At 41.6% G+C, this 25,548-nt stretch overlaps 2 protein-coding genes across 2 annotated transcripts in view; one reads left to right on the top strand and one right to left on the bottom strand.

Moving 5' to 3' along the window:
* TGFBR3 (transforming growth factor beta receptor 3) overlaps positions 1–25,548 on the top strand; it is a 211,905-nt gene that overhangs the window by 23,173 nt on the left and 163,184 nt on the right. The window contains exon 2 of the mRNA XM_053591992.1: positions 4,224–4,402. Coding sequence (XP_053447967.1) covers positions 4,342–4,402 — 61 coding nt within the window. The 5' untranslated portion in view covers positions 4,224–4,341. The remainder of the gene's footprint in view (positions 1–4,223; positions 4,403–25,548) is intronic.
* LOC128586291 (60S ribosomal protein L34-like) lies at positions 2,094–2,499 on the bottom strand. The gene has a single exon (XM_053591993.1). The coding sequence runs from the start codon at positions 2,484–2,486 to the stop codon at positions 2,133–2,135; it is 354 nt and encodes a 117-aa protein (XP_053447968.1). The 5' UTR covers positions 2,487–2,499; the 3' UTR covers positions 2,094–2,132.

The following is a 25,548-nucleotide window of genomic DNA, read 5'->3' as shown; positions in this document are numbered from 1 at the left end:
TCTTTGAGAGAGATTTTTGCTTATCAATCCATTCAGGAAATTTAATTTTTTTTGAAGGGAAAAAAATGGAAACAAATTCTCTTTGCTATTGAATTTTTAAATTGCCAGAGAGAAGATTTCTATTTGATCTGAGGGGATATGGACAGAAATGTTGGACCTCAAGGGATGATTGAAGCCATCTCAGTGGCTTCCAAATTGTCTATAATGTAGTCAGCTTTTGAGGCAAGACTATTGTGTCACCAATGACTTGTGCGGAAACTTGACTGGCAATTTGTTCTTTTAGTGATTTTCCTCTTGCTTATCTCCTTTTTTTTGGCTGTGTAATGTTTATTTTGTAGTAAACAAAAGATTGAACTGGTTTCACACTAGCTAAGAATTACACAAACAGCCACATTCCAGGTTCTCTACTTTATCAGTATAAATTCCTCAAAGTGAATGGACGAGTGCTGATGTAATACAGTTATCATGGCTAACATGTAGTGATTAGGCACTAAAGCAGTGACTAGCCTAAAATGTGTACTAACTGAATCTTCCCAACAGCTTACCTTATCCTACCATAGGATAGGTTAGTTCTTTTTTTTTTTTTGAGATCGAGTTTCACTATGTCACCCTCAGTAGAGTGGCATGGCGTCACAGCTCACAGCAACCTCAAACTCTTGGGCTTAAGTGATTCTCTTGCCTCAGCCTCCTGAGTACCTGGGGCTACATGCACCCACCACAACACCTGGCTATTTTTTAGTTGTAGTTGTCATTGTTTAGCAGACCCAGCCAAGGCTCGAACCCACCAGCCTCAGTGTATGTGGCTGGTGCCCTACTCACGGAGCTATGGGCGTTGGGCCAGGATAGGTTAGTTCTTGAAGAGTAAACCCTCTACCATCACATTTAGGAGGTGGCAGAGTGGATTCACATATAGGCAGATTTTTAAGTGGCATCATGATCCATGTTCTACTGATCCTAGACTTTTGTTTTTGAGAGACAAAGTCTCAGTTTGTCATCCTCGGGGGAGTGTGGTGGCATCACAGCTCACAGCAACCTCAGACTCTTGGGTTCAAGCGATTCTCTTGCCTCAGCCTCCCGAGTAGCTGGGACTACAGGTACCCGCCACAATGCTGGATATTTTTAGAGATGGGGTCTCGTCTCTCTCTGGCTCAGGCTGGTCTTGAACTTGTGAACTCAGGCAATTCCCCTGCTTCGGCCTACCAGAGTGCTAGGATTATGGGCGTGAGCCACCTTGCCTGGCTGATCCTAGACTTTTAATCACTATCATATACCAAGATTGAGCCGTCTTGCCTCCTGTGCATATAATAATTTAGTTTTAAGGCATAGCTTAGAATCCCTTTTTGAAATTAGAACTTTATTATTATTATTTCTAGATAGGTAATACTTGCATCTGGTACAAAATCCAGAAGAGAATTCAGTGAAAAGGCTCCTGCCTCCCTCCCACCCCGTCCCCTGATCACCCTGTTTTTTCCCTTCTCATATATAGGCAGTTAGTGTTACAACTGCAGAGAGCCATTTGAAATATCTTCCTTGTAACACTTGATGCAGTGAACTAAGACCATTTAATTAGAAACTCATTTTGTGGCTTGGTGCCTGTAGCTCAAGTGGCTAGGGTGCCAGCCACATACACCAGAGCTGGCGGGTTTGAATCCAGCCCGTGCTGCCAAACAACAATGACAACTACAACCAAAAAATAGCCGAGCATTGTCGCGGGCACCTGTAGTCCCAGCTACAGGCTGAGGAAAGAGAATCGCTTAAGCCCAAGAGTTGAAGGTTGCTGTAAGCTGTGACGTCCTGGCACTCTATCCAGGGCAACATAGTGGGACTCTGTCTCAAAAAAAAAAAGGAAACTCATTTTGCTACTTTTATATTTTTATACTGGATCTGCAAGTGCCCAAGCAGGCTTTGTCTCTGAAGGTAGTAGGTTCTGTGCATGGTAGTTCCTGGGTATGGGTACCAAGGCTACAAGCCCCAGGTGTTGGAGATGGCTCCTGGAAACACCACCATCCTGCTTTTCCGAGGACTTAGAACGGGCAGGTACTTTGAACTGGTATTCAGTTGTTGGATAACTTTTATTCTTTTTTTTTTTTTCAGTCTCAATTTTTATTACTCAAAAAAACCCCTTCATTTTCTTATTTAGCTTTCTGACTCTGTGCTTGTGCCTTCAACACTTGCACAACGATTTTCTGCTCCTCGATAAGGAAAGCTCGCTTGATCCTGTCACGAACACATTTAGCATGCATGGAACCACCATAGGCCCTGCTGACATGTTTTTTTGTTTTAGACAACCTCATAAGAACTTTAGGTCTCACAGCGCGAACCCCTCGAAGTCTGCCTGGGCACACGCCACATGCAGATTTTGGTGCTTTCCCAACCCTCTTGGTATAAAGGTAAACAATTCTGTTACCAGGGATGCGGGACAGCCTGGTTTTGTTAGAGGCTGTATTGTAGGAAAGCCTACGACGGTATGTCAACCGCTGCACCATTTTGAGTGCCTCTAGACAGCGTCCCCAGAAGGGGTAATTTTTATTCTTACAGAGGAGGAACCATGCTTGGAACATAGTAGGTGCTCAATGAATGTTTGTTGACTTGAACAACCTCCATGAATTGTGGCAGGCTCAGGGGTCATATACTTCGCAGCATCTAAGAGAGGTAACAGGGCCATGGGAAGAATTTTCAAGTTAAGAAAACCACTACAGAGCTCTCATTCATGACTCAGGGTAGGAAAAGTTTAGAAAGGACCTTCTGGATCCTCTGGTTTGTAACCAGATAGTCTCTGATGGGGATGAGAGGCAGGGAAGGCTTTCTCTTGTTAAATGTTGGCACACAGTTGAAATAAGAACTTTGCTTTTTAAAGTTCCTTTATTTTTTTGGATTGATTCTCAATGTAATTTAATTTGATCCTGTGATAACCCTGTCATTATAGCATTGGATTGAGTCTCTAATCAGAGCTGTTTGTTTTCTTGCTGGCACTAGGGAAATACATGTATCCAGTATCATTGATTACTTCAGTGCCGCGGCATAACTGGTGATGTTACATTTCAGGTGCACCTCGGTTTTCCTCTAAATTCCTGAAAATTCTGTATAAAACCCAAAGATTTAAAATGTCAAAAATAGGCCAAGCATGGTGGCTCATGCCTATAATCTCAACTTTCTGAGAGGGTGAGGGGGGAAGATTGCTTGAGGCCAAGAGTTTGACACCAGCCCAAGCAAAAGCCACACCCTAGCTCTACAAAACCCAGAAAAATTAGCTGGGCATGGCAGTGCATGCTAGTAATCCCAGCTATTTGGGAGGCTGAGACAGGAGGATTACTGGAGCCCAGGAGTTTGTGGTTGCAGTGAGCTGTGATAATGCCACTGTACATTAACCTGGGTGACAGAGTGAGACTCTATCTCAAAAAAAAAAAAAAGTAAAAAATAAATAAGTATATCATTTGTAAAGGTGTTTGCTATAAACGTTTTTATTATGTAGTTACCAGCTCCTCCCCAGTTTTCTTGAGTCTGTCATTTTTTAAGATAAATTTCTTTTTTTTTTTTGTTTTCTTTTTTTTATTTATTTATTTTTTTTTTTTGTAGAGACAGAGTCTCACTTTATGGCCCTCGGTAGGGTGCCATGGCATCACACAGCTCACAGCAACCTCCAACTCCTGGGCTTAAGCGATTCTCTTGCCTCAGCCTCCCGAGCAGCTGGGACTACAGGCACCCGCCACAACGCCCGGCTATTTTTTTGTTGCAGTTTGGCCGGGGCTGGGTTTGAACCCTCCGCCCTCGGCATATGGGGCCGGCGCCCTACTCACTGAGCCACAGGCGCTGCCCGATAAATTTCTTTTTTTTTTTTTTTTTGAGACAGAGTCTCAAGTTGTCATCCTGGGTAGAGTGCTATGGAGTCACAGCTCACAGCAACCTCAAACTCTTGGGTGTAAGTGGTTCACTTGCCTCAGTTTCCCAAGTAGGTGGGACTACTGGTGCCTGCCACAACGCCCAGCTGTTTTTCTATTGCAGTTGTCATTGTTGCTTAGCTGGCCCGGGCTGGGTTCGAACCTGCCATCCTGGGTGTGTGTGGCCGGCACTGTAACCACTGTGCTACGGGCTACAGGCACTGAGCCTAAGATAAATTTCTTATCTTAACATTTTTCAGAAATTCTTCATTTAACTTTAATGTGTGCTTATGAAAAGAAGTTTCTGTACTAAGATTTCTTATTGAAATTTGTTTACTTTTACAGGCAATTTGAAAATTACAAAGAGGGATTTTAAGACCACTTCTGATTTGCAAAGCCTGTCTGCTGACTGAAGAACATCAGTCTGAGGTGACTGGACGAGACGCAGTGTTGGAGAATTAAAATGACTTCCCAGTGTGTGGTCACCGTGTTTGCCCTCATGAGCTCCTATTTAGCCACAGCAGGCAAGTTGCATAATATAAATTGCATGCTTGTTAGATGCTTTGGATATATTCATCTGGTTTCTTCAGTTTAGAAGAATTTAGGGGATGTGATGTCCGTGCAGGACTTGAATATTTATGTTCTTTAGGGAAATAAAATATTTGGCTGCTATACACATACGTAATATGTTTGCCTATGCCCTGTTTTACTAGGCTGCTGCTGGACATTATAATGTCAGTGATGCAGACACCAAACTAACCTGTGTGGAGACAGAAAAAATATGCTAATGATTAATCCCACTTAATTTTGTTACATGCATAGATTATATTAGTTATCTTGTTCCTAAATACGAATTTCAAGAAAGACTTTTTGTTCTTTTCTTCTTTTTTTGAGACACTGTCTCCCTCTGTCACTCTGGGTAGAGTGCCCTGGTATCATTATAGGTCATAGCAACCTCAGTCTCTTGGGCTCAAGCAAACCTCTTGCCTCAGCCTCCCCATAAGCTGGGACTATAGGCATCTACCGTGATGCCCAGCTAGTTTTATCTATTTTTAGTGGAGTCAGGGTCTTGCTTTTCCTGAGGCTGGTCAGTCTAGAACTCACGAGGTAAGCAATCCACCTGCCTCGGCCTCGCAGAGTGCTAGGATTATAGGCATGAGCCACCGCGCCTGTTCTTTGACCTGGGCTGTTTGGGTGATATTTAATTTTGCCTATTACATATATATTTAATATGTAACTTTTTAAAAAGTAGGGAAATGCACTGGGCTTCCTGGAGGCCTTCTGAGTACAAGGTGGGCTGTGAGAAGAATCAAACGACTTGGTCAGAATGTTGTTTCTTAGGAGTATCAGACACCCCACCCCAGCATCTTCATGTTTGCTGTCGGGGTTACTTAATAAATTTGGAAGCTTAATTTGTTCCCTATTTTCTTATAATTTGCTTTTTTTTTGTAATGAGCTATATAAAACAAATTTTTTGGGCCTATTCCGGAAACCGGCAGGTCTCAGCAAGAAAAACATTGACTTGGAAAGTGACGAGCCTCATGGTATTGGCCATTGAATTGCACAGACAGGTGAGTGTGGTAGTAATGACCTTTTATTGAGCATGCTCTACAGCCTGGCACTGGGCTAAACAATTATAGAATATAAAAATGAATAGGGACATTCTTTTTTTTGTAGAGACAGAGTCTCACTGTACCGCCCTCGGGTAGAGTGCCGTGGCGTCACACGGCTCACAGCAACCTCCAGTTCCTGGGCTTACGCGATTCTCTTGCCTCAGCCTCCCGAGCAGCTGGGACTACAGGCGCCCGCCACAACGCCCGGCTATTTTTTGTTGCAGTTTGGTTGGGGCTGGGTTTGAACCCGCCACCCTCGGCATATGGGGCCGGTGCCCTACTCACTGAGCCACAGGCGCCGCCAGGACATTCTTATTTAATGAGCTCTCTTAATCATAACTCTGTGTGAAGTATAATTATTTTTGCCTTTTTATAAGATGTTAAAATGAGATATGGAGAGATTAGGGAACTTGTATGCATGTTGTCATGAAGCTGGGAAGTGAGGGTGACAGATTTTACATCTGTATTCCTTTTTTTTTTTTTGAGACAAAGTCTTTTTCTGTTGCCCAAGCTAGACTGCTGTGGCCTCAGCCTAGCTCACAGCAACCTTAAACTCCTGGGTTCAAGCGATCCTCCTGCTTCAGCCTCTCGAGTAGCTGGGACTACATGCGCCTGCCATAACCCCTTGCTAATTTTTCTATTTTTGGTAGAGATGGGGTCTTGCTTTGCTCAGGCTGATCTTGAACTCCTGAGCTCAAGCAATTCTACTGCCTTGGCCTCCCATAGTGCTAGGATTATAGGCCTGAACCTAAAGCCCAGCCTATATCTGTATTCTTAACCTCTGTATTATACTGAAGGAACCAGATTGTCATTAAAACTTTTATTTGACTCAGGCCAGGGGTCATATGCAGACACAGAATGAGTGAAAACTAGCTGGCAAAAATTGGTTTTGAGATTTTCCCCCTGATTGCAAATATCTTGAAAGAAAGTTGCCAGGTTTTTCTGTTTTTTTTTTTTTTTTCTCTGTGTGTGTGTGTGCGTGTGTGTGTTTTGAATGCCAGTGTGTGAATTTGAACTGCCCATTCTTTCTGTAGTATTATCTGTCAGCAGTTTCATTTTGTCTCATTATTGAAGTGTTATTTACCTTTTAGCTTGTACCTTAAAACAGATCTTAATTAAAATCTCATTGAAAAATAGTCGCAAAAAAAAAAAAAAAGAGAGAGAAATGGTTTGATGGAAAATCTGCTGTTTTGATGACGGGCTGTGTAATTGTGCTGGGCTTTCTGTTTTCATTGATGCCTGGGTCCAACTGAAAAACACAACTGAAGAAGGTATGGGAAAGCGCTGAGTTTGATGGCTCTGTACAGCCTTGATAAGTTGGATAGTGAATTAGTTTTGCCTAGGATCTTCCTTTCTTCTTTCAAGCTATTGGGAAAATATATATATATGTTTTGAGTTGTATAAATGCTCAAAGCTTTGCTGAGGTGGCCAGAATAGTTTAAAATGACAGATTTTATCACAGCATAAGGTGCAGAGGAAGGGATGGCTTTTTGGTATAGAAGTTTATTGATTATTTCCATTTTTTACAACCTAATAGGCCAAATGATAAAGAAGGAGGAAAAAATGGTTTGCATGTAATGATCTGCTGTAGCTTTACTATCTAGGCCCAACATACTTTATAAAATGCTTTGTGGGGCATCCTGGGTGGTTTGAACTTAATGAAGATAGTTATAATATTAGCAAACATTTAGAGTAATTACTGTGTGTCAGGTTCCATTCAGAGTGCTTTATATATGTTATTGAATTTCATCCTTATAATTACCCTAATAAGTGTACAGACTTTGATTATCCCCAGTTTATAGATGAGGAAAGTGAACCACAGAGAGGTTAAGTAACTTCCTTAAGATTGCACAGCCAATAAGTAGCAACTTAACTATAAACCTGTGTTTAAAGATTGAGTCTCCTGGCTCAGAGCCCGTAGCTTAGTGAGTACAGTGTCAGCCACATACACTGAGGCTGGCAGGTTTGCACCTGGCCCAGGCCTGCTAAATAATAATGACAACTGCAACCAAAAAATAGCTGGGCGTTGTGGCGGGTGCCTGTAGTCCCAGCTACTTGGGAAGCTGAGGCAAGAGAATTGCTTAAGCCCAAGAGTCTGAGGTTGCCGTGAGCTATGGCGTTACGGCACTCTATCCATGGCGACAGCTTAAGACTCTGTCTCAAAAAAAAAAAAAAAAAAAAAGATTGAGTCTCCTTCTACACTTTGAGGGAGTATTGATCGGAAGGGTATTTGTTTTGAAACAATGATGAGTTTTCTTTAACCCATCTATGTCCTATTGTAACATTGAGGAAATCACTTATTTACCGGGTTTCTGCTAAGTGCAAAGCATAGTAAAGTCCTAGTCACTTAGGGATGTATGTACAAAGAAATGTAAGATTCAGCCCTTCTTTTGAGTTTGCTTGTACTTTAGTTAGGCTTAAAAAATAAAATCATACAACCAAATCATCAATGTATGGAGAATACCAAGTAAAACCCCAAAGACCTCAAAAAGGGAAGTCCTGTTGGTTGGACCAGCGAGGGAGGGCTTTGTGGAAACTCTGAGTCTCAACCTCTGTCTTAAAGACTGGGCAGGAAATGGGAATGGGAAGGCACTGGTTGACCAATGAGGAACTAAGCCTAACTGTGTGGCACTTAGATGCTTGACTTTTTTTCTTCTTCTTCAAATGAATGGGTGACCTGGAGATTGGTATGGAAATAGGAAGAAGGATGGAGTGGACTATGCAAGACCTTAGATATCAGATTGATGCTTGTGGATTTCATCCTGAGGTTTGGATTCTCTTCTCCATCTGCCCTCAGAGCCAAAGGCGTGTGCTGTTTAATCTCAGAATTCAAACTGTGGCCTCTAACAGTGAGGCTGAGACTCCAGCCTTGTTAACTTCAAACACAGCGGTGCCTGGCCCATAGGCTGATGTTGGTCAAGGGCTGGCTATCTGCAGCTAACTTATTTTGTCTTTATAAGACAGCCCTGTGAAGGGGGGGTATGATTATTAACTTCATCTCTTCCATTTTATAATCAGGAAACTGAGACTCAATTTGGTTAACAACTTGTACAATGTCCCATAGCTAGTAAGTGGCAGAGCTGGGGCTTCCACCCTGGCAATTAGGCTCTAGTGTCCAGCCCATCAATCACTTCAGTAGGTCTTCCTTGGTGTGGAATGAGTTAGAGCTCTTCTCGACTGACTAAATCCCAGGTGAGTAGCCACCAGTGGGACATCCTGGAACCAGGGGTGAAGCTCCTTTAGCCTTAGCGGAGATGGACATAGGTCATCAGAGCAGAAGGACCCTCAGGTAACAGGGCTTCTTTATTTGTACTCTGACTTCACAGAAATGACCTTAAAGCTCTAAATCAGAGGGAAGGTGTAGAGTTGTTGGTGGCAGAGGGGTGAAAACTTATAAAAGGCCTCCTTTAGGTACGTGGCCAGGGGAGGGGCAGAGCGCGTCAGAGCACATAAACAGAGCCCAAGTTAGAGTGGTAGGGGCCTGCTTGTTCCAGCTCTGTGGGTTTGGCTGGGCCTTTCTTTCCTCCCCCTGCTTGTGGAGGAGGAGGAGGGAGGCAAGGGCAGCAAGTGTTAGAGGTTGCTTTGACAGAACTCGTATTTCCTCCCCTCCCGTGCTCCTTGGCATACTGTATAGTTGTAGGGAGGGTGGGGAACTGTATAGTTGTAGGGAGGGTTCGGCTGCTGCCGAACACGGGCTGTGTAAGACCCTTATGCCTCCTGATTAGAAATTACCTTGGATTATTGTTTCTTGGCACCTTATCTATCCTGTAACCTACCAAATGTAAGAAAAGTGAGGAGTTTAAAACCTACACTCTTGCTACTACAGGCTTAAACCTTACTTAGTTGTTACTTTAAAAACCATTCCGGGCTTGGTGCCTGCAGCTCAAGCGGCTAGGGTGCTGGCCACGTACACTGGAGCTGGCAGTTTCGAATCCAGCCCGAGCCTACTGAATAACAATGACAACTGCAACCAAGAAATAGCTGGGTGTTGTGGCGGGCACCTGTAGTCCCAGCTGCTTTAGAACTGAGGCAAGAGAATCGCGTAAGCCCAAGACCTGGAGGTTGCTGTGAGCTGTGATGCCACAGCACTCTACCCAGGGTGACGCTTGAGACTCTGTCTCAAAAAAAAAAAAAAAACAACAAAGCACAAAAAACCATTCTGCACTTGTATTAAAACATGCACGTTACTGAGCGTGTCTGCTCTCCAGCCTGGAGTGATTCATTTGTTACTCTATTCTAGGCTTTCATCTTTTGTAATTTGTGGTAATATATGCTTTTCTTTTTAATACAAAAAAAGTGTAAAAATAAAAACTTGAAAAGGCAAATTAAAAAAAACAACCTGTTCTACACATCTTTAAAAAATATTAGCTGCTGCTGCCTCTGAGGCTTGCTAGCATCAGGCAGGGCTGTGTTTCCAGGAGCCTTAATGAGAAAAAGAGGCATGCACGGAGAATTCGGGGAAATGGGTTTGGCTGGAAGGGCTGGAGTTGTCTGCACTCCACTGGCCCCTCCTGGCACATCGGAGGGGTGCTGCTAAGGTGAACGCTGCAGACACGCTGCTGGCTGCGGTGTCAGCCGGCTGTCAATGGGACAGCTAGTTTCTTTACTCCACTGCCTTGATTCAGTGCCCAGATGCATCCCTTTGGAAGCTTGCCCACAACCTAAGCACTGTACATTTCTATTGAGAAACATTTGATTTCATCAAATCATTTCATTTGATTCCAGGTTGAGTCCCCAGGAAATTGGAGGTGTTTTAGTCCGAGCTGTCTTTCTGCTGAGAAAGCTCTGAACTCTTTGTGACGATGAGATGGCAAGCACAGATACCAGCTGGTTAATACTTGGTCTGGAATGGGACAGGCTGGCAGACTCTGGGAGAGTCTGAGCTGATCATATCATACTGTATTTCTAATCTTCAAAAAGCTTTTACACCAAGTCTTTCATTTGATCCTCACAGCAGTCTCTGGATATTATTTTCTTCATTTCTAGAGTGAGAGTAATGCGGCTTAGAGAAAGCAAGCAACTTAGGATGATTCAGCTCTTCGTTGAACTCAAATACACTTCTGCAGATGAACTGCACCAACAAATCTTAGGGTCTTTTTGGCACAGTGCACCCTAGAGCCCTTCTTGACAAGTAAAAATTGTGTATATTTAGGGTGTACAAAATAATTTTTTTGAGATAGTCTCATGCCCTCTGTAGAATGCTGTGGTATCATAACTCATAGTAACCTCAAACTTCTGGGCTCAAGCGATTCTCTTGCCTCAGCCTCCTGAGTAGCTGGGACTACAGGGGCCCGCCACAACACCCAGCTATTTTTAGAGATGGGTTCTTACTCAGGCTGGTCTCCAACTCCTAAGCTCAAGCAATCTGCCCGCATCAGCCTCCCAGAGTGCTAGGATTACAGGCGTGAGCCACATGCCCAGGCCAATATGATGTTTTGATACTTGCGTACATTGTGGAATGCCTAAACCAAGCTGTTTAACGTATGCATTACCTCACATACTTTTTTTTTTTTTTTTTTTTGTAGAGACAGAGTCTCACTGTACCGCCCTGGGGTAGAGTGCCGTGGCGTCACACGGCTCACAGCAACCTCTAACTCTCGGGCTTACACGATTCTCTTGCCTCAGCCTCCCGAGCAGCTGGGACCACAGGCACCCGCCACAACGCCCGGCTATTTTTTGTTGCAGTTTGGCCGGGGCTGGGTTTGAACCCGCCACCCTCGGCATATGGGGCCGGCGCCCTACTCACTGAGCCACAGGCGCCGCCAACACACATACTTTTTTTTAAAATTTATTTCAGATTACTATGGAAGTACATACAATCAGGTTACATGGTTTGCTTTTGTAAAGTTGAAGTCTGGTTGGTAGTTGTGCCCTTCACCCAGAAGTGTGCCGTATCCCTGTGCGATGTACTCGTTGGGTGGGAATTTACCCAACCCACTCTCAACTCCCTCTTACTTGAATTTAGTTGAGTTTTTTCCTCACATGCGCACGTAGTTGTTAATCTACTGGTTCTAACTAAGTACTGAGTATGTGTGATGCTTGTTTTTCCATTCTTGTGGTATTTCTCTTAGGAGAATGTTCGCCAAATCCATCTAAGTTGTTATAAAAGATACGAAATCTCAATCTTTCTTCTGCCTGACTAGTATTTTGTAGTACACATGTAGCACAGTTTATTCATCCATCCATGTGTTGAAAGGCACCTGGGTTGTTTCAGTGAACTCTTAAAATCTATTTTCTTAGCAGTTTTTATGCATACACTGTTGTTTTTTTTGGTTTGCTTTTGGTTTAGTTTTCACATTATTATGGGGGCCCACAGGGAAGGGGCCGCCTCCTGTCCAGTGAGGTGTTTACAGCTTATTCAGCCGCTTCAGGCTTGGCCCTGGTGTCCTGGGGGTGGTTGGGCATGGCTGGCATATTCCTGTCATCTTTGGGGTACTGGGCTGTTTCAGAGAGCGGCCTGGTTGGTCATGGTGGTGTATTTGGTGTAGACGCTGAGTGGGGACAGAAGTAGAGTGAGGCCTCCAGCTATCACGGGCTCCACGGCCCAGGCATTCTTGAGGAAGACACAGTCCTCGAGGGGTAGCAAGGTGGTTTCCTCTTGCAGAGGTCACGGCCACCTTGTTCTCAGCTGTGATGGCGGCTGCTACAATATATTGTCTTTTGTTTTCTTTTTGAGACCAGGGTCTCTCTCTGTTGCCAGCCTCGAGTACAGTGCCACAATGATAGCTCACTATAGTTTTGAAACCCTGGACTTGAAACCCAAGTAGCTGGAACTGCACACACCACCGTGCCTATAACACGTCCTTATTAACTGTAGTCACTGCAGTGTACAGTAAATCTGTTGAACTTATTCCTCCTGTTTCGTTGAAATTTTGCATCCTTTGAGCAACAGTCCCCAACCTGGGATCCTCTCCCCATTTTACTCTGTTTCTATGGGTTTGGCTTTTTTAGATTCCACACGGAAGCGACACCTGCAGTATTTGCCCTGCCATGCCTGGCTCGTTTCACTTAGCATACTGCTCTCTAGCTCATCCGTGCTGTCTCAAATGACAGGATTTCCTTCATTTTTAAGGCTGAATCGTATTCCATTGCGTATCTGTACTACATTTTCTTTATCCATTTACCTTGAGCTCTTTCTCTTGGACTTGAAATAATGGCCTGAGAACCTCCGAGGTGGTTCTGTCCTGGTTCTTTCCTCCGTGCTAACTGAACATACAGGGTGCCAGCTGTGGTTTGCCACCAGGGAAGGTACAGATAGAGTGGATAGTCCTGAAGGTTCAAAGCAAACTGAAACTAGGCCTTCTGTTACTTACCCCCAGGTCTTTGGCCACAGCTAGTTGATTTGATCTGGGATGATTATTGTCTTTAGTTCGCCAGTATAACCATTTTTATGTTTAATTCTGCTTTTGGACATACAGGGAAAGGATATTGGTCATTGTGATACCAGCTCTCACCAGGGTGCCCAGCTTCCTATGTATTTTCGAGAGCAAAAGAACTATTATTAAAAAACCCCAGCGTGGTGGATAGAGTGCCTTGTATTTTGCACTGTTTTCCCTTTGAGGATATTATGGAACACTCAAGTGTGATGAGGCCTCCGCCCTCTTCCTTTAAAGGTTTCCCCCCAGAAACAGCATATGCGCACACCCTGGGGCAGTTAGGAGTAGTTGAGAAAAAAGTGAGTTCATTTCTTAAGGATTCCCTTGTCCTTCATGGACCTAGGGGGTGTCTCTGTGTGTGTGTGTGTGGTGGAATGTGATAGGACATCTAACACAAAGCCTTTTTCTTTTCTTTTTCATTTGCAAGGGGAGTTTACTAGTAACTAGTTGGGTAACTGGATGTGTATATAGTGTTAAGAAAGATATTTATTAAGGGTGTAAGGTTATTTGTAGGTTTGATGTCAGACAAGGAGAATCCACGTTTCTCTCTCCTTTGCACCCTTACCCTAGTCCGTGTCACTGCCACCCTGGTTTCTGGATTTCTGATTTATTTGGATTATTTTAGGACATCAGTAATGGTCTGTTTTATAAATAGTGATCAACATTTCCATCAGGACAGAGCTATCTGGATGTGCCTACGCAGCTGTCTAATTGCTAAAAGCTTACAATTTCACACAGAGGAAGTCAGGCTTTCTCAGCTTTTTGCTTTGATGACTAATCCCTGATACTCTGGGGGCACCTTAAGTCACCCGGCGAGCTCTGAGCGTGCTGACTTTGGAAGTGATGTAGAAGCAGGGAGTGTTCCGGGAAGTGTTCCAGCGCGAGGCCTTCCTGCCGGACCGGCCCTGCACCGAGGCTCTTGCCCTCTTGGGTGATTGGCCCATCCTGTGCTACTTCATGGGAGTCACTGACTTTCAGTTTTTAGAAAACGTTTCTGCCAAAGTGGCCTAAAAACCATTTCTCTCGCAGTCCACCTAATGTTTTTGTTTCCTCAGAAGAACACGGTTGATCAGATGGAATTCTAGAGGGCTTGAAAATGCACTTGCTCCCAGGACGTTCGGTAGCAGGTGCTCTGGGGACCGAAGCCCAGCTACTTTCCTGCTCAGCCAACTCCTAGAAATCTTAAAAAAACATCTAGAGTAGAATGTGGAAAATTTTACTATCTTCAAAGGAAAATATTGATTTATAAGAAATTTTATTTTAAAGTTATTCTCTGTGGGCAATGAAGGGAACCATATATGGCAGGAGGAAAAAGGTGCAGTAAAACTGCTTTAAATTCTTTGCGTTGCTTCCTTTCGTCCTCAGCCCTAGTCTAGAAGATCGGACCTGAGCCATCGGGGAGACTCCTCCCTCATTCCTTCTCTCCTTGCCCATCCAAAAGCCTGCAGGTGGCACAGGTCTCAGGGGACAGCAGCCAGGCAGCTCTGGAATTGTCCCCTGCTCTGTTGTCTCCATCACCAACACCCTGGGGCCGCTGGCGCCTTTTCCTGTTTTATACTCTGGATATTCATATGAATTTTGCCCGAGGTGGGTGATGACCCTCTTGCTTGTGGAATAGAAAGTTTTATTTTTAGAGTTGGAAGCTATAAACAGATATTAGACCAGTGCTTTCGAAACTTTAATGTGCCCAGGAATTACCCAGGGATCTTGTTAAAATGCAGATTCTGTTTTAGTAGGTCTTGCTAGGTCAAAGGTTGTACCTTAACAGGCCCAGGCAGTGGCTGATGCTACTGGTCTGAGGATCACATTTGACAACAAGATCTGTTTTCTGAACGTACATATTGTAACAGAACAGGCAAACGCCTAGAAAATTTCTTAGTGTCATAAAGGGGAGCTTGGTGTTAGCGTGCCTTTGAAATAGCTGTCTTGAACAATTTTGGTAAACTCGTTTGGGTCAGAGGGATCCCTGTGCTGGAGAGGAAACTGGTTTGAGGGAGTTGTTCCATAGGCGCCTTTAGCTCTCTGGCTGTGAGTGTGGGGCACCTGCAGAAACCAGGTGCATTTTTATTAGCTGGGGCTACCCCTTGACATAATGATCACAGTTGGAATAGAAGGAATTTCCCTACCTCCATTTATTCCTTTTATGTGCTTTCTTTGCCTTTTCTCATTTCTTGCTTTGTGGCTTAGTATAGACCAGCGGTTCTCAACCTCTGGGTCGCAACCCCTTTTTAACAATGAAAATACATTGTGGCATTAGGAAGGTTGAGAACCACTGGTATAGACCAAGGTAGGAGACTCCTGTTGACTCACTGAGGGTGGGAACATTGGTTAGCTATGGCTCAGAGACTCTTTGTAATGACAGATGGCATGGCTGACTGTGAGGAGTTAAGGTGGCTCTGGGGCTTTGGTACTAAAACTTAAAAGTGAGTCGTATCTTGGTTTCTGCTGGAAGGGCTCTAGTTTTTAACTTGGGTTTCCTCTTTGACTTCTTACTTTATTCCTATAACTAGAATCCAGGCTTGAAATCTAAAAAAAGAAAATCACATTTTTTAAGAGGGGAAAAATGTTCCCCAAGTTGTTATTGATATTAAGCACCCTGATACCATATTTAATACAAATTTAGATAAGACACTAAGAAGATTAAAACTCTGTGCCTGAAAATTTCTCTTGTAAATAACTGCATGTATTTGTTTTGCCACAGAGTAACCAGTTGGGTAACTGGATGAATAGTTTATCAGTTTTTTTTTTTTTTTTGTTTGTTTTTTTTTGCAGCTTTTAGCTGGGGCTGGGCTTGAACCCGCCACCCCTGGTATATGGGGCCGGCCCCCTACTCCTTGAGCCATAGACGCCACCCGTTTATCAGGTTTATTGATTTGCTTTCTCAGGCCTCATCACTGTTGTTGGAGGGGCTATGAACAACCTAAGTATGGCTCTGGAGATTGCCACACACCTCGGGTGGTGGTCATTCTGTTTTGAAATTGAGCCAGAAAAGTCCAGAGGAACGCAGCAATATATATATATTTGCCCCCTGCTAGCTTTTTTCTAGGCCTCCTCAAAAACATGTTTATCTTGTTGGCCATGCATGTGGAGCAGTCTGGAATTCTGTGTGGCATTAGATAGTGAAAAAAATAGATTTCCCACATGACTGAGGTTATGGGAGTGAGAAATCTTGGATTATCCAAGTCCTCTTTGATTGCAAAAGGGAAATGTTGGGATGGGATTTAAGATATATATTTTTAAATATCTTTATTTTCATATCTTTTTTTATTTCTCCTTAAACAACCTTTCTGGGGGTAGAGCAGTGAGAGTGTGGATTAGAAACAGTACCAAATTATTAAGTAACAAATCAAGAGTTTCCACTCAGAAGGAAAAAAAAAAAGTCTTGAAGTGAAAGACCAGCCTGGACAGCCAGAGCCTGATAATTATGTGTAATCTGAGAGCAAGGTCTGGCATATTAGAAAAGGCCCTGAGGACCTGACCCAGGAGGCCTACCGCCTTTGTCACCAGAGGATTGTCTATGAGGACAACTTCACTGTCACCTGTTGGGTCTCTGTCTGGCTTTTGTGTTTGCTATTTTGCCAACCTTAATTAGCCCTAGAAATACATTATCAAAGGCTGTCTGGCGGTGATCCATTAATTGTATGGAGTGAATTCAAAAGCACTAATTAATTGTTACATTATTTGCAAAGCCCATGCTGAAAAACCTAATGCTTGTAGGAGAAAGTTGGCAGAGAGGCGGTTCAGAGATTAGCCTGGACCTTACAGGCTCAATTGCCTTTTGGAGTTGGGCCAAGAGGGGAGTTGCTTTTCTCTTTGGAGAAGTGTTTGTGGCCATATTGTTCCCTAAATTGCTAGTTTATTGCTTCAGGCTCTCTGTGATAGAACTCACATGGACCAGAGAGCCCAAAGAGCATCTTTAAGAGGTTTTGTTTGTTTTTGTTTTGTGAGAGAGGCACAGTTACTTAACATTCATTAACTAAATAAATACTTCCCAAGAGCCTCTTGTTAGAGGAAAAGGAGCTTTGCTTTGTTGTGAAGCAGTTCAGGTTTTAAATGCTAAATGTTCAAAGGAATCAGAATATGAGCTTTAAGTAATTTTTGTTTGTTTGTTTATTTATAGGCAGAGTCTTACTTTGTCGCCCTCCATAGAGTGCAATGGCATCATAGCTCACAGTCGTTTGTCTTTTTTAAAATAAAGCAAATCAAGTTCCTCATGTCCTCTGTTTATTTGGCCCAGGTCAGCAGAAAGTGAATTTTCCAACTGCTCCAGAGTCTTTTGCAGTTGTAAAATGGTGTTAAAAAAAAAAAATTCTCCATTTGGAGTCAAGTGCATGCCAGTTGAAGTTCAAGGCACACTGCATGCATGAAGGGAAAAAATAGGTTTGCATTATTTTGCTACATTTAACATACCAGATAATAATATCTAGAACTAGCTCAGCCTACTGATTTGTAGAAAAAAATCTCCGCCCATTAAAGATGAAAGAGATTGGAAGCATTTTGAACCAAATCCTATTTTAAGTTGATGCTAAGGGCAACATAGATGGATGAAGGTGAATGTATAAACGAGCATTTTAGATTACTCTAAGAGCCCATCTAGTGTTACATAATAAAGGAGCTTGGTATTGCTCTGTTTGAAAACATCCATCCAGAAATTTTCCAATTCTTTCCTGGCCCTGCATCCTACTGACAGGCTGCAGTGTCTTTTTCTCGTCCTTCTGGACTTGAGCAGCCTGTGAGTAAGTAGTTATATACTCATCTTAAGCCAAATCTTATTTTATTAACATGATTCAGAAGAAAAGAATTCTAATGAAAAATTTCAGAGAACTGTGTTAAGCCATTTCATGATATTGTCAGATCTTCCTGAACTAAAGGAAGGCCCAAGAAAATCCATTACTTTCTGTTTGTTACTCAACTTGGAATCTATCGGAAAAAGCTTACAAATGCCTCAGGAGAGTATGTGCTGGTTGAGGAATTTATTCCTGAGGGCACTGCAGCCTCTGCGTTTGCTCTGTGTGAGGCTGGCTGTCCTGAGACCCTGGACAGCCTGCTTCCTTAGCCAGCAGGCCTGGCGTATCAACTTTGAACTTTTAACACTTTTTGTCAAATGATCCCCTGTTAACTTAGTGGAGTTGATAGGAATGCAGATCTCAGAGTTGCAAAAGATTATAAGAAAATATTTTTAAAGCTTTTGAACTGATAGATGACTATGATTTTGCTTTGCTCCTTTATTTCTTTTTTTTTTTAGTCTCATTATACTTTTATTTTGGAGAAGTAATGCTATGCCACAACATCAAGACTACTGGTTTATCTCATTTAAATTGTGACATATTGTGAGTAGTATTATAACTAACAGTTAAAGACTTTAAAAAATGATTTTCATCAAAAAGATAAAACAAAATTCAAAGTTATTCTCAAATAACCATGGTTAGTTACATTTAAATATACCTGAGTGGGAGAGAGAGGGGTTAGGATTGCCAGTGATAGAGTGAAGAATGTTCAGAATCTGTGGCCTGTCATCTGTTTTGCTATTCATGAACATGGTATGTCTCTACATTTGTTAGATTTTCTTTTAATTTCTTTCAGCACTTTAGTTTTGTAGTTTTCAGTAGTTTATTTTAAAGACAACAGTATGTTCAGATGTGAACAATATTCATTATGTCTTTTTCATTAGAATTAGGTTTGGGAAACTCTGTTTTAGCACTATGATTCTACTCTCTTCAGATTGCTGTGTGTTAATGATGAAAACTAACACTCACTCTGGCTTTCCGAGAGACTGAGCTCAGACACAGGTAACTAAGGCCACTTGCAAAAGTGAGTTATTGGCTTGGCTGGCTTTGCTTTAAGATGTAGGAACTCAAAGCTCACTATATACTGTAAGGAATATCCTCTAGCTGAGGCTCAAGGCTAGTGTTGCTGAGCAGGAGATAGCTATAGCATCTCCTCACTATGTAAAATGAGCATCCTGTTTATTTATTTATTTATTTTGAGACAGACTCTCACTTTGTCACCCTCCGTAGAGTGCCGTGGCGTCACAGGTGACCAGTGGTTGGTATTGTAAAATCATGCATGGGTAAAGCAGTCCACATTTGGAGATACAAGGTAGAGCAATTGAGTTTTTTTTTTGTTTGTTTGTTTGTTTTAAGGCAGAGTCTCACTTTGTCACCCCGATAGAGTGCTGTGGTGTCATAGCTCATGGCATCCTCCAACTCTTGGGCTCAAGTGATTCTCTTGCCTCAGCCTCCCAAGTAGCTGGGACTATAGGTGCCCACCACAATGCCTGGTTATTTTTAGAGATGGGGGTCTTGGTGTTGCTCAGGCTGGTCTTGAACTCATGAGCTTAGGCAATTCACCTGCCTCGGCCTCCCAGTGTGCTAGGATTACAGGTGTGAGCCACATCATTCCGCCCTGAGCAAACGACTTTTAAAAACATTTCATTTTGAGATCCTTTTAAACGTACAGAAGAGTTACATAGGTAGTACAGAGAGTTTCTTTATGCCTACTTACCCCTCAACTGTGCCTTATAAGAGCATCTTATGTAACTGCAGTACAGTTATCAAAACTAAGGAATTAATCTTAGTACAATATTTTTAACTGAAGTATCGAATTCATTAGGGTTTTACCAATTTTACTAGTATTCTTTTTCTGTTGCAGGATCCAATCCAGGCTCTCACATTGCAGTTAGTTGTCAAGTCTCCTTAGTCTCCTCCAAACTGTGGGTGATTCCCTGGTCTTTCAAAGACGTTGACACCTTGGAAAAGTATTAGAGAATGTCCCTCAGTTTGGGTTTGTCTAATGTTCTCTCATGATGAGATTGACATTATGCATTATTTGGAAGAATACCATAGAGGTAATCTGCCCTTTTCAGGGCATCAAACTGGGGTATGTTATGTTGGTAAGACTTAACTGCTGGCGATGTTAGCCTTTATTGCTTGGTTAGAGTGTTGTCTTTCAGAATTCTCTGCTGTAAAGTTACTATTTCTCACTTTGAAATTACTAAGTATTGTGGGGAAAGCAATTGATTTTAATTGTTACAGATTATGAAAAATTATTTATGTGAATAGAACAGAAAATAGCTGCACGTATATGAAAAGATTATTAAGATTTACAATTTCCAAATGTAAATACTGTATCTGGATGAGGCCTGATTTCTTCCCATCCTTTTGCCAGAAGAATATGTTGCAAAAAATTGAATTCAAAAGTTGATCTGAAAATCCAGCTGTCTTTTATTTTTTTATTTTATTTATTTATTTATTTTTTGGCCGGGGCTGGGTTTGAACCTGCCACCTCTGGCATATGGGACCGACGCCCTACTCCTTGAGCCACAGGCTCCGCCCATCCAGCTGTCTTTTATTAAGCCAGACATTAAAGAGATTTGCAAAAATGTAAAACAATGTTGTTCTTCTCACTAATTTATGTTTTGTTTCAGAAAATAGTTATTTTTCCTCAAAGATACTGTTTACATTAACATGCAATGAATTTATTATTGTTGGTTTTGAATAAATTAATACATCTTTTAAACATTTCTCAGTTTTAATCCTATTGTGGTAATGTTGATAGATATAATTCAATAACTCATATAAACAAAATGGAGTCCTCGGTAATTTTAAAGCATAAGAGGATCCTAGTACCAACAAGTTTCAGAATTGCTACTTTCTGAATAATACAGAAGTGACATCTTAGTGGGGAATGTTCCCCCCCTTTTTCTGTACCAAATAAAGATTCAGGGAAGGGCTCCACCGAGGAATCTTACCCTGGGGGGAGTCACAAGTCCCTCACTAAACAATTTACTCAACAGGGAGATGAGGGGAATTGGTCTTTAGTTTTTTCAACTCCAAGCTCTGGGATTCCAAATCACTGTTACAGATTTCATCTTGGCATCTGGACATTATAGAATGCCACAGTAATCCGTAGACCCTATAGAGCAGGGGTCCTCAAATTACGGGCCTCCGGACATTGATCCGGCCCCGGGGTGTTTTTGCCACCGCTGCCTGTCCTGCTACAGTGCGCATGTGTGGAATGTGCACGGCACTCCCCGACTCCCTCTTCTCTGTCTCTGGACTCCTCCTCTCAGTCTCGGGACTAACTGATGCACACTTGCATCACTTGTTACGACTAGCAGTGACAAATATGGAACCAGACATTGACCATCTCATTAGCCCAAAGCAGACTCATAGTTCCCATTGAAATACTGTAAGTTTGTTGATTTAACTTTAGTTGTTCCTCATTTTAAATATTGTATTTGTTCCCGTTTTTTTTTAATTCAAAATAAGATACTTGCAATGTGCATAGGAATTTGTTCATAGTTTTTTGTTTTTTTTTAAACTATAGTCTGGCCCTCCAACGGTCTGAGGGACAGTGAACTGCCCCCCTGTTTAAAAAGTTTGAGGACCCTTGGGCGGCGCCTGTGGCTCAACGGGTGGGGCGCCGGTCCCATATGCCGGAGGTGGCGGGTTCAAGCCCAGCCCCGGCCAAAAAAAAAAAAAAAAAAAAAAAAAAAAAGTTTGAGGACCCCTGCTATAGAGCAATGTTTTTCAAACTTTTTTTTATCTCACAGCACACTTGAACCTATAGTTAAACTTCCGTGGCACACTTAAATTATGTTGATAAAGAAAAAAAGAGTAAAAAAAGGATATACTTGATGTGGTTTGAATTTCTTTTGAAAATAATTTCATTAATGATCTTTAAAAATTTTCGTGGCATACTGATTAAAAATCACTGCTATCGAATGTGATATGTACAAGGTTAAAGATGAAGATTATATCTAAGGGTATGACACAGTAATATTTGTGAGGCAGGGGCTCTAGGGCCTTGTTCTGATGTTTTGGGTTTCTAAATTATTTCTTCCACTGTTCCCTTAAAAAAATAGAAGTTTTAATATTATTAGATTTGACTATAATGAGCAAAGATCTTTTAATTATTGCTGATGATTTTTGCTAGTTTATATATATCCCTAATTAAAATGCATAATTCTAAGAATTTCTCAGCTGTGATGTATATATAAACTTATTTTATGTGAATGTTTGTATTTACATAAATTATTTTAATTTGTTAAGAGGTTCTTAACGTACCACTGATGTCTATATTGAGGCAGACTCAGGTTGTATATTCATTATATACTTAAAAGCTTCACAAAGTTAATGATTTTGGTGCTTTGATTTTCTAAAAAATTGATTATTAAGACTCTTTAAACATCATTAATATTTACAGACATAAACTTAACAAAATACTAGCTGGAATGTATTAAGAATCCCTAACTTTGGAACTAACATTTTCTGTTTTTAGTTTAAGTAGAAGGAGACTGGATGGCTTGGTTTTTTAAAATGAAGAAAACAGGCCGGGTGCGGTGGCTCACGCCCATAATCCCAGCACTCTGGGAGGCTGAGGTGGTGGATTGTTTGAGCTCAGGAGTTCAAGGCCAGCCTGGGCAAGAGCGAGACCCTGTCTCTAAAAATAGCCAGGCTTTGTGGCAGGCTCCTGTAGTCCCAGCTACTGGGGAAGCTGAGGCAGGAGGATCACATGAGCCCAGGAGTTTGAGGTTTCTGTGAGCTGTAACGCCATGGCACTCTATCGAGGGTGACAAGGTGAGACTCTGTCTCTCTTTTTTTTTTTTTTTGTAGAGACAGAGTCTCACTGTACCTCCCTCGGGTAGAGTGCCATGGCGTCACACGGCTCACAGCAACCTCTAACTCTTGGGCTTACGCGATTCTCTTGCCTCAGCCTGAGACTCTGTCTCAAAATAAATAAATAAACAAATAAATAAAATGAGGAAACAAAAGCGAAGGGGGAGCCAATAGCATATTGTCATATTAAGTGTCACTCTAAATCAATTTTTAAACAGGATCCTGTATTCTGTAAAGTGGATTTTGTAAAGGAAATGGCCAGTTGAGGGCCAGCTCTATCATAATCACCACTTCGGGCATCTCTGAGACTTAGCAGAAGTATAAATATCTAATGCAGTGTGTGTTTGTGTTATAATGTCATAGGAAAATATTGTAACTGATTTTGAGCCAGATTCTTCTAAGGTTTAAGCTACTACTTGGAAATAGGATTTGGAAACTGAACTTTGTGAGACCTTCTACGATTTGGTAAATTAAAGTACATTTAGGATATATTATTTCTAGGATAGAAATTTATGAGTATCTTATATCAGAAAGTTTTATCCAATTTCAGAGGTTCCTTTCAGTAGTTACTATTTTAGGATATTTATGTAAGAGGAAAATGCTCCCTACCCTCAGTAGGACTTCTTAACAGGGCATAAGCTTTAGAGCACAGACGGGGGCAGCTGCCTTGGAGAGAATCCCAGGTCTGCCCCTGAGTAGCTGGTTAACCTCTGTCTGCCTCAGTGTCCTCATGTGTAAAATGGGTTGCTTTGAAGATCTAATGAGCTATTATGCCTCAAGGGCTCAAAACCCTGCCTGGCACTTAGAGAGCGCTGCTGAGCGCTGTCAGTATTTGTATGCTGTTACAATTATTGCTTAGTTAACGTGTGGTATCTTTTAGGTTGTTTATTTCTTCATGACATTTGAATTTTTATCTCATTAACATTGTCATAAAGAATGTTTTAGGATAAGTTACAACTGGGAAGATTGCTATTCGTACAGCATAGTTGAGTGCTAGTGGTAGGTTGGCATTTTAAGAATCCTTGGAGATTATCTGGTCTAACTCAGCCTGATACACAAACCACCTTTCTAATATCCTGTTGACTGAGGCCCCAAACTTCGATTGAATTTAAAACATCTCTAACTCTTTGAAAATCCTTCCTTATTTGTGCTGCAGTTCACCTGGCTGTAACCTGCTCTCTCAGCAACTTGTTCTGCCCTGCAGATACATAGAATTTTGGCTAATAAAACCCATCTGGATGGTAACAGTTAAGCAAATGGATTCTGGACAATTAAATTTTATATAAAAGTGGCCAGATGGTGTGTGTCAAAGTTCTGGGGGCTCACAGGACTTTGTTCCCTGTTGGTAAAAGAAGTAAGGCTCAGATCTGTAGTTAGAGCTGTCCTGAGCTAGTTGGGAACATTTTTGGCATAAAAATTTGCCCCAGTGAGTTTGTGATGGGGCTGTGAGCCAGACAGGGGACAGACAGTGCCTGGGTTTCTGGGCCCCATGCATTGTCATACTTGTCTGTTTCTGGAGGTGGAGCGTCTTTGCACTTTGGAAGCTTGACCTTGTGTGTGTACTTGTGGACTGTCTGTTTCTCCTACATAGAATGGAATGCCCATGAAAGCCAAGGAGAAACTGGTTATCTTGTTCACTGCTGTATCTCTAGAGGCCACAAGAACTTGGCATATAGTAGGTGCTCAATATTTAAATGATGGAAGTAAAGATTGACTCTAAACTCTCCATTTTAGTGCAGGGAAATAAACATCACCTTCCCTTTTATGTCATGGCCCATTCATTGGGCCTAAAATGAAGTTTAACCTATCAGAGGATAGGAAACAAGATCTCAGGAGAAGTATCTATTACTATCTGCAACGTTCTAATACCTTCAGGAAAAGATACCTTTTCTTTTTTGATAAGTGAAGATTTTCTAGAAAGTAAGGGTTTCTAGTCTTTTCAAAAGTAGGAGTATACCATGCTATCAGAATTGGATTTTTAATTCAGCCCAGCTGGATAGTAATTTCAAACTGCAGCTGGGGTGATGTGTTCTATGAGCTTAGCTCTGGGTTGAGTGCTAATGAAACAAGTTTGCCAGAAACATGAATTGTAAAAAGCCATCAAAACATTACAATGTAGGAGAAAAATGCAGTGAAAATTTCAACATATAATGTCCAACTAGTTCTTCTTTCTGGAGGCTTTAAACATTTTCTTAGGTAATTTGCAAATACTATCTGACTGTAGAAAATATGTCTAAAATTAGAATGACATTAGCTGAGAATTTTGAGCATGTAATTAAGGAAATCTGGACTCCTTTTTTCTTTGGTGTTTGTATATCTTCACAAAGTTAATGATTTTGGTGCTTTGATTTTTTTAAAAAATTGATTATTAAGACTCTTTAAACATCATTAATATTTACAGACATAAACTTAACAAAATACTAGCTGGAATGTATTAAGAATTCCAAACTTTGGAACTAACATTTTCTGCGTTTAGTTTAAGTAGAAGGAGACTGGATGGCTAGTAGCTGAGTTTTCCATAGAATAAGGACATATATTTAGGTCAGAACTCATTGGCATATTCCTCAGAATATCTTGATTCAGAGTTTTCTCTGGGAAGAAACACCTGTTGATTTTGGAACCTGGAAGACTGGCCTGTCTACTAGTTCAAGTTATGACCTAAATTACACTGCCGGCTGGCTTGGCTTACTCATTTGATTCAGTAGTATTATGACTTTCAGTGAGTTACTTAATATCACTCTGCTCAGTTTTTTTCATCCATAAAATTGGGATAAAATAGTATACCTCAAGGTTGTTGTGAGCAATAGACGTGGTAATACACCTCAGATGTTTAGAAGGGATCCTGGCACGTAGTAAACACTCCCTAGATAATAATGTTATTACCGTCAAATGTGGTTATCTTCAGGGTAATATAAAACGGAGAATAGAATAAATTTTCAAATATAAAATTCCTATATAAATTCAAAGGAATATCGATTGTCTCTCTAGCAAAGGTGACCATAGTATTTTCAAAGCTCTCCCTCATTTATGGCTACTTACACTTCCTGTGCGTCCACTTACA

The sequence above is a fragment of the Nycticebus coucang genome, chromosome 5 (genome assembly GCF_027406575.1).
Source record: "Nycticebus coucang isolate mNycCou1 chromosome 5, mNycCou1.pri, whole genome shotgun sequence".
In the NCBI taxonomy this organism is placed as follows: domain Eukaryota; kingdom Metazoa; phylum Chordata; class Mammalia; order Primates; family Lorisidae; genus Nycticebus; species Nycticebus coucang.
This window is presented reverse-complemented; position numbering and strand designations above follow the sequence as displayed.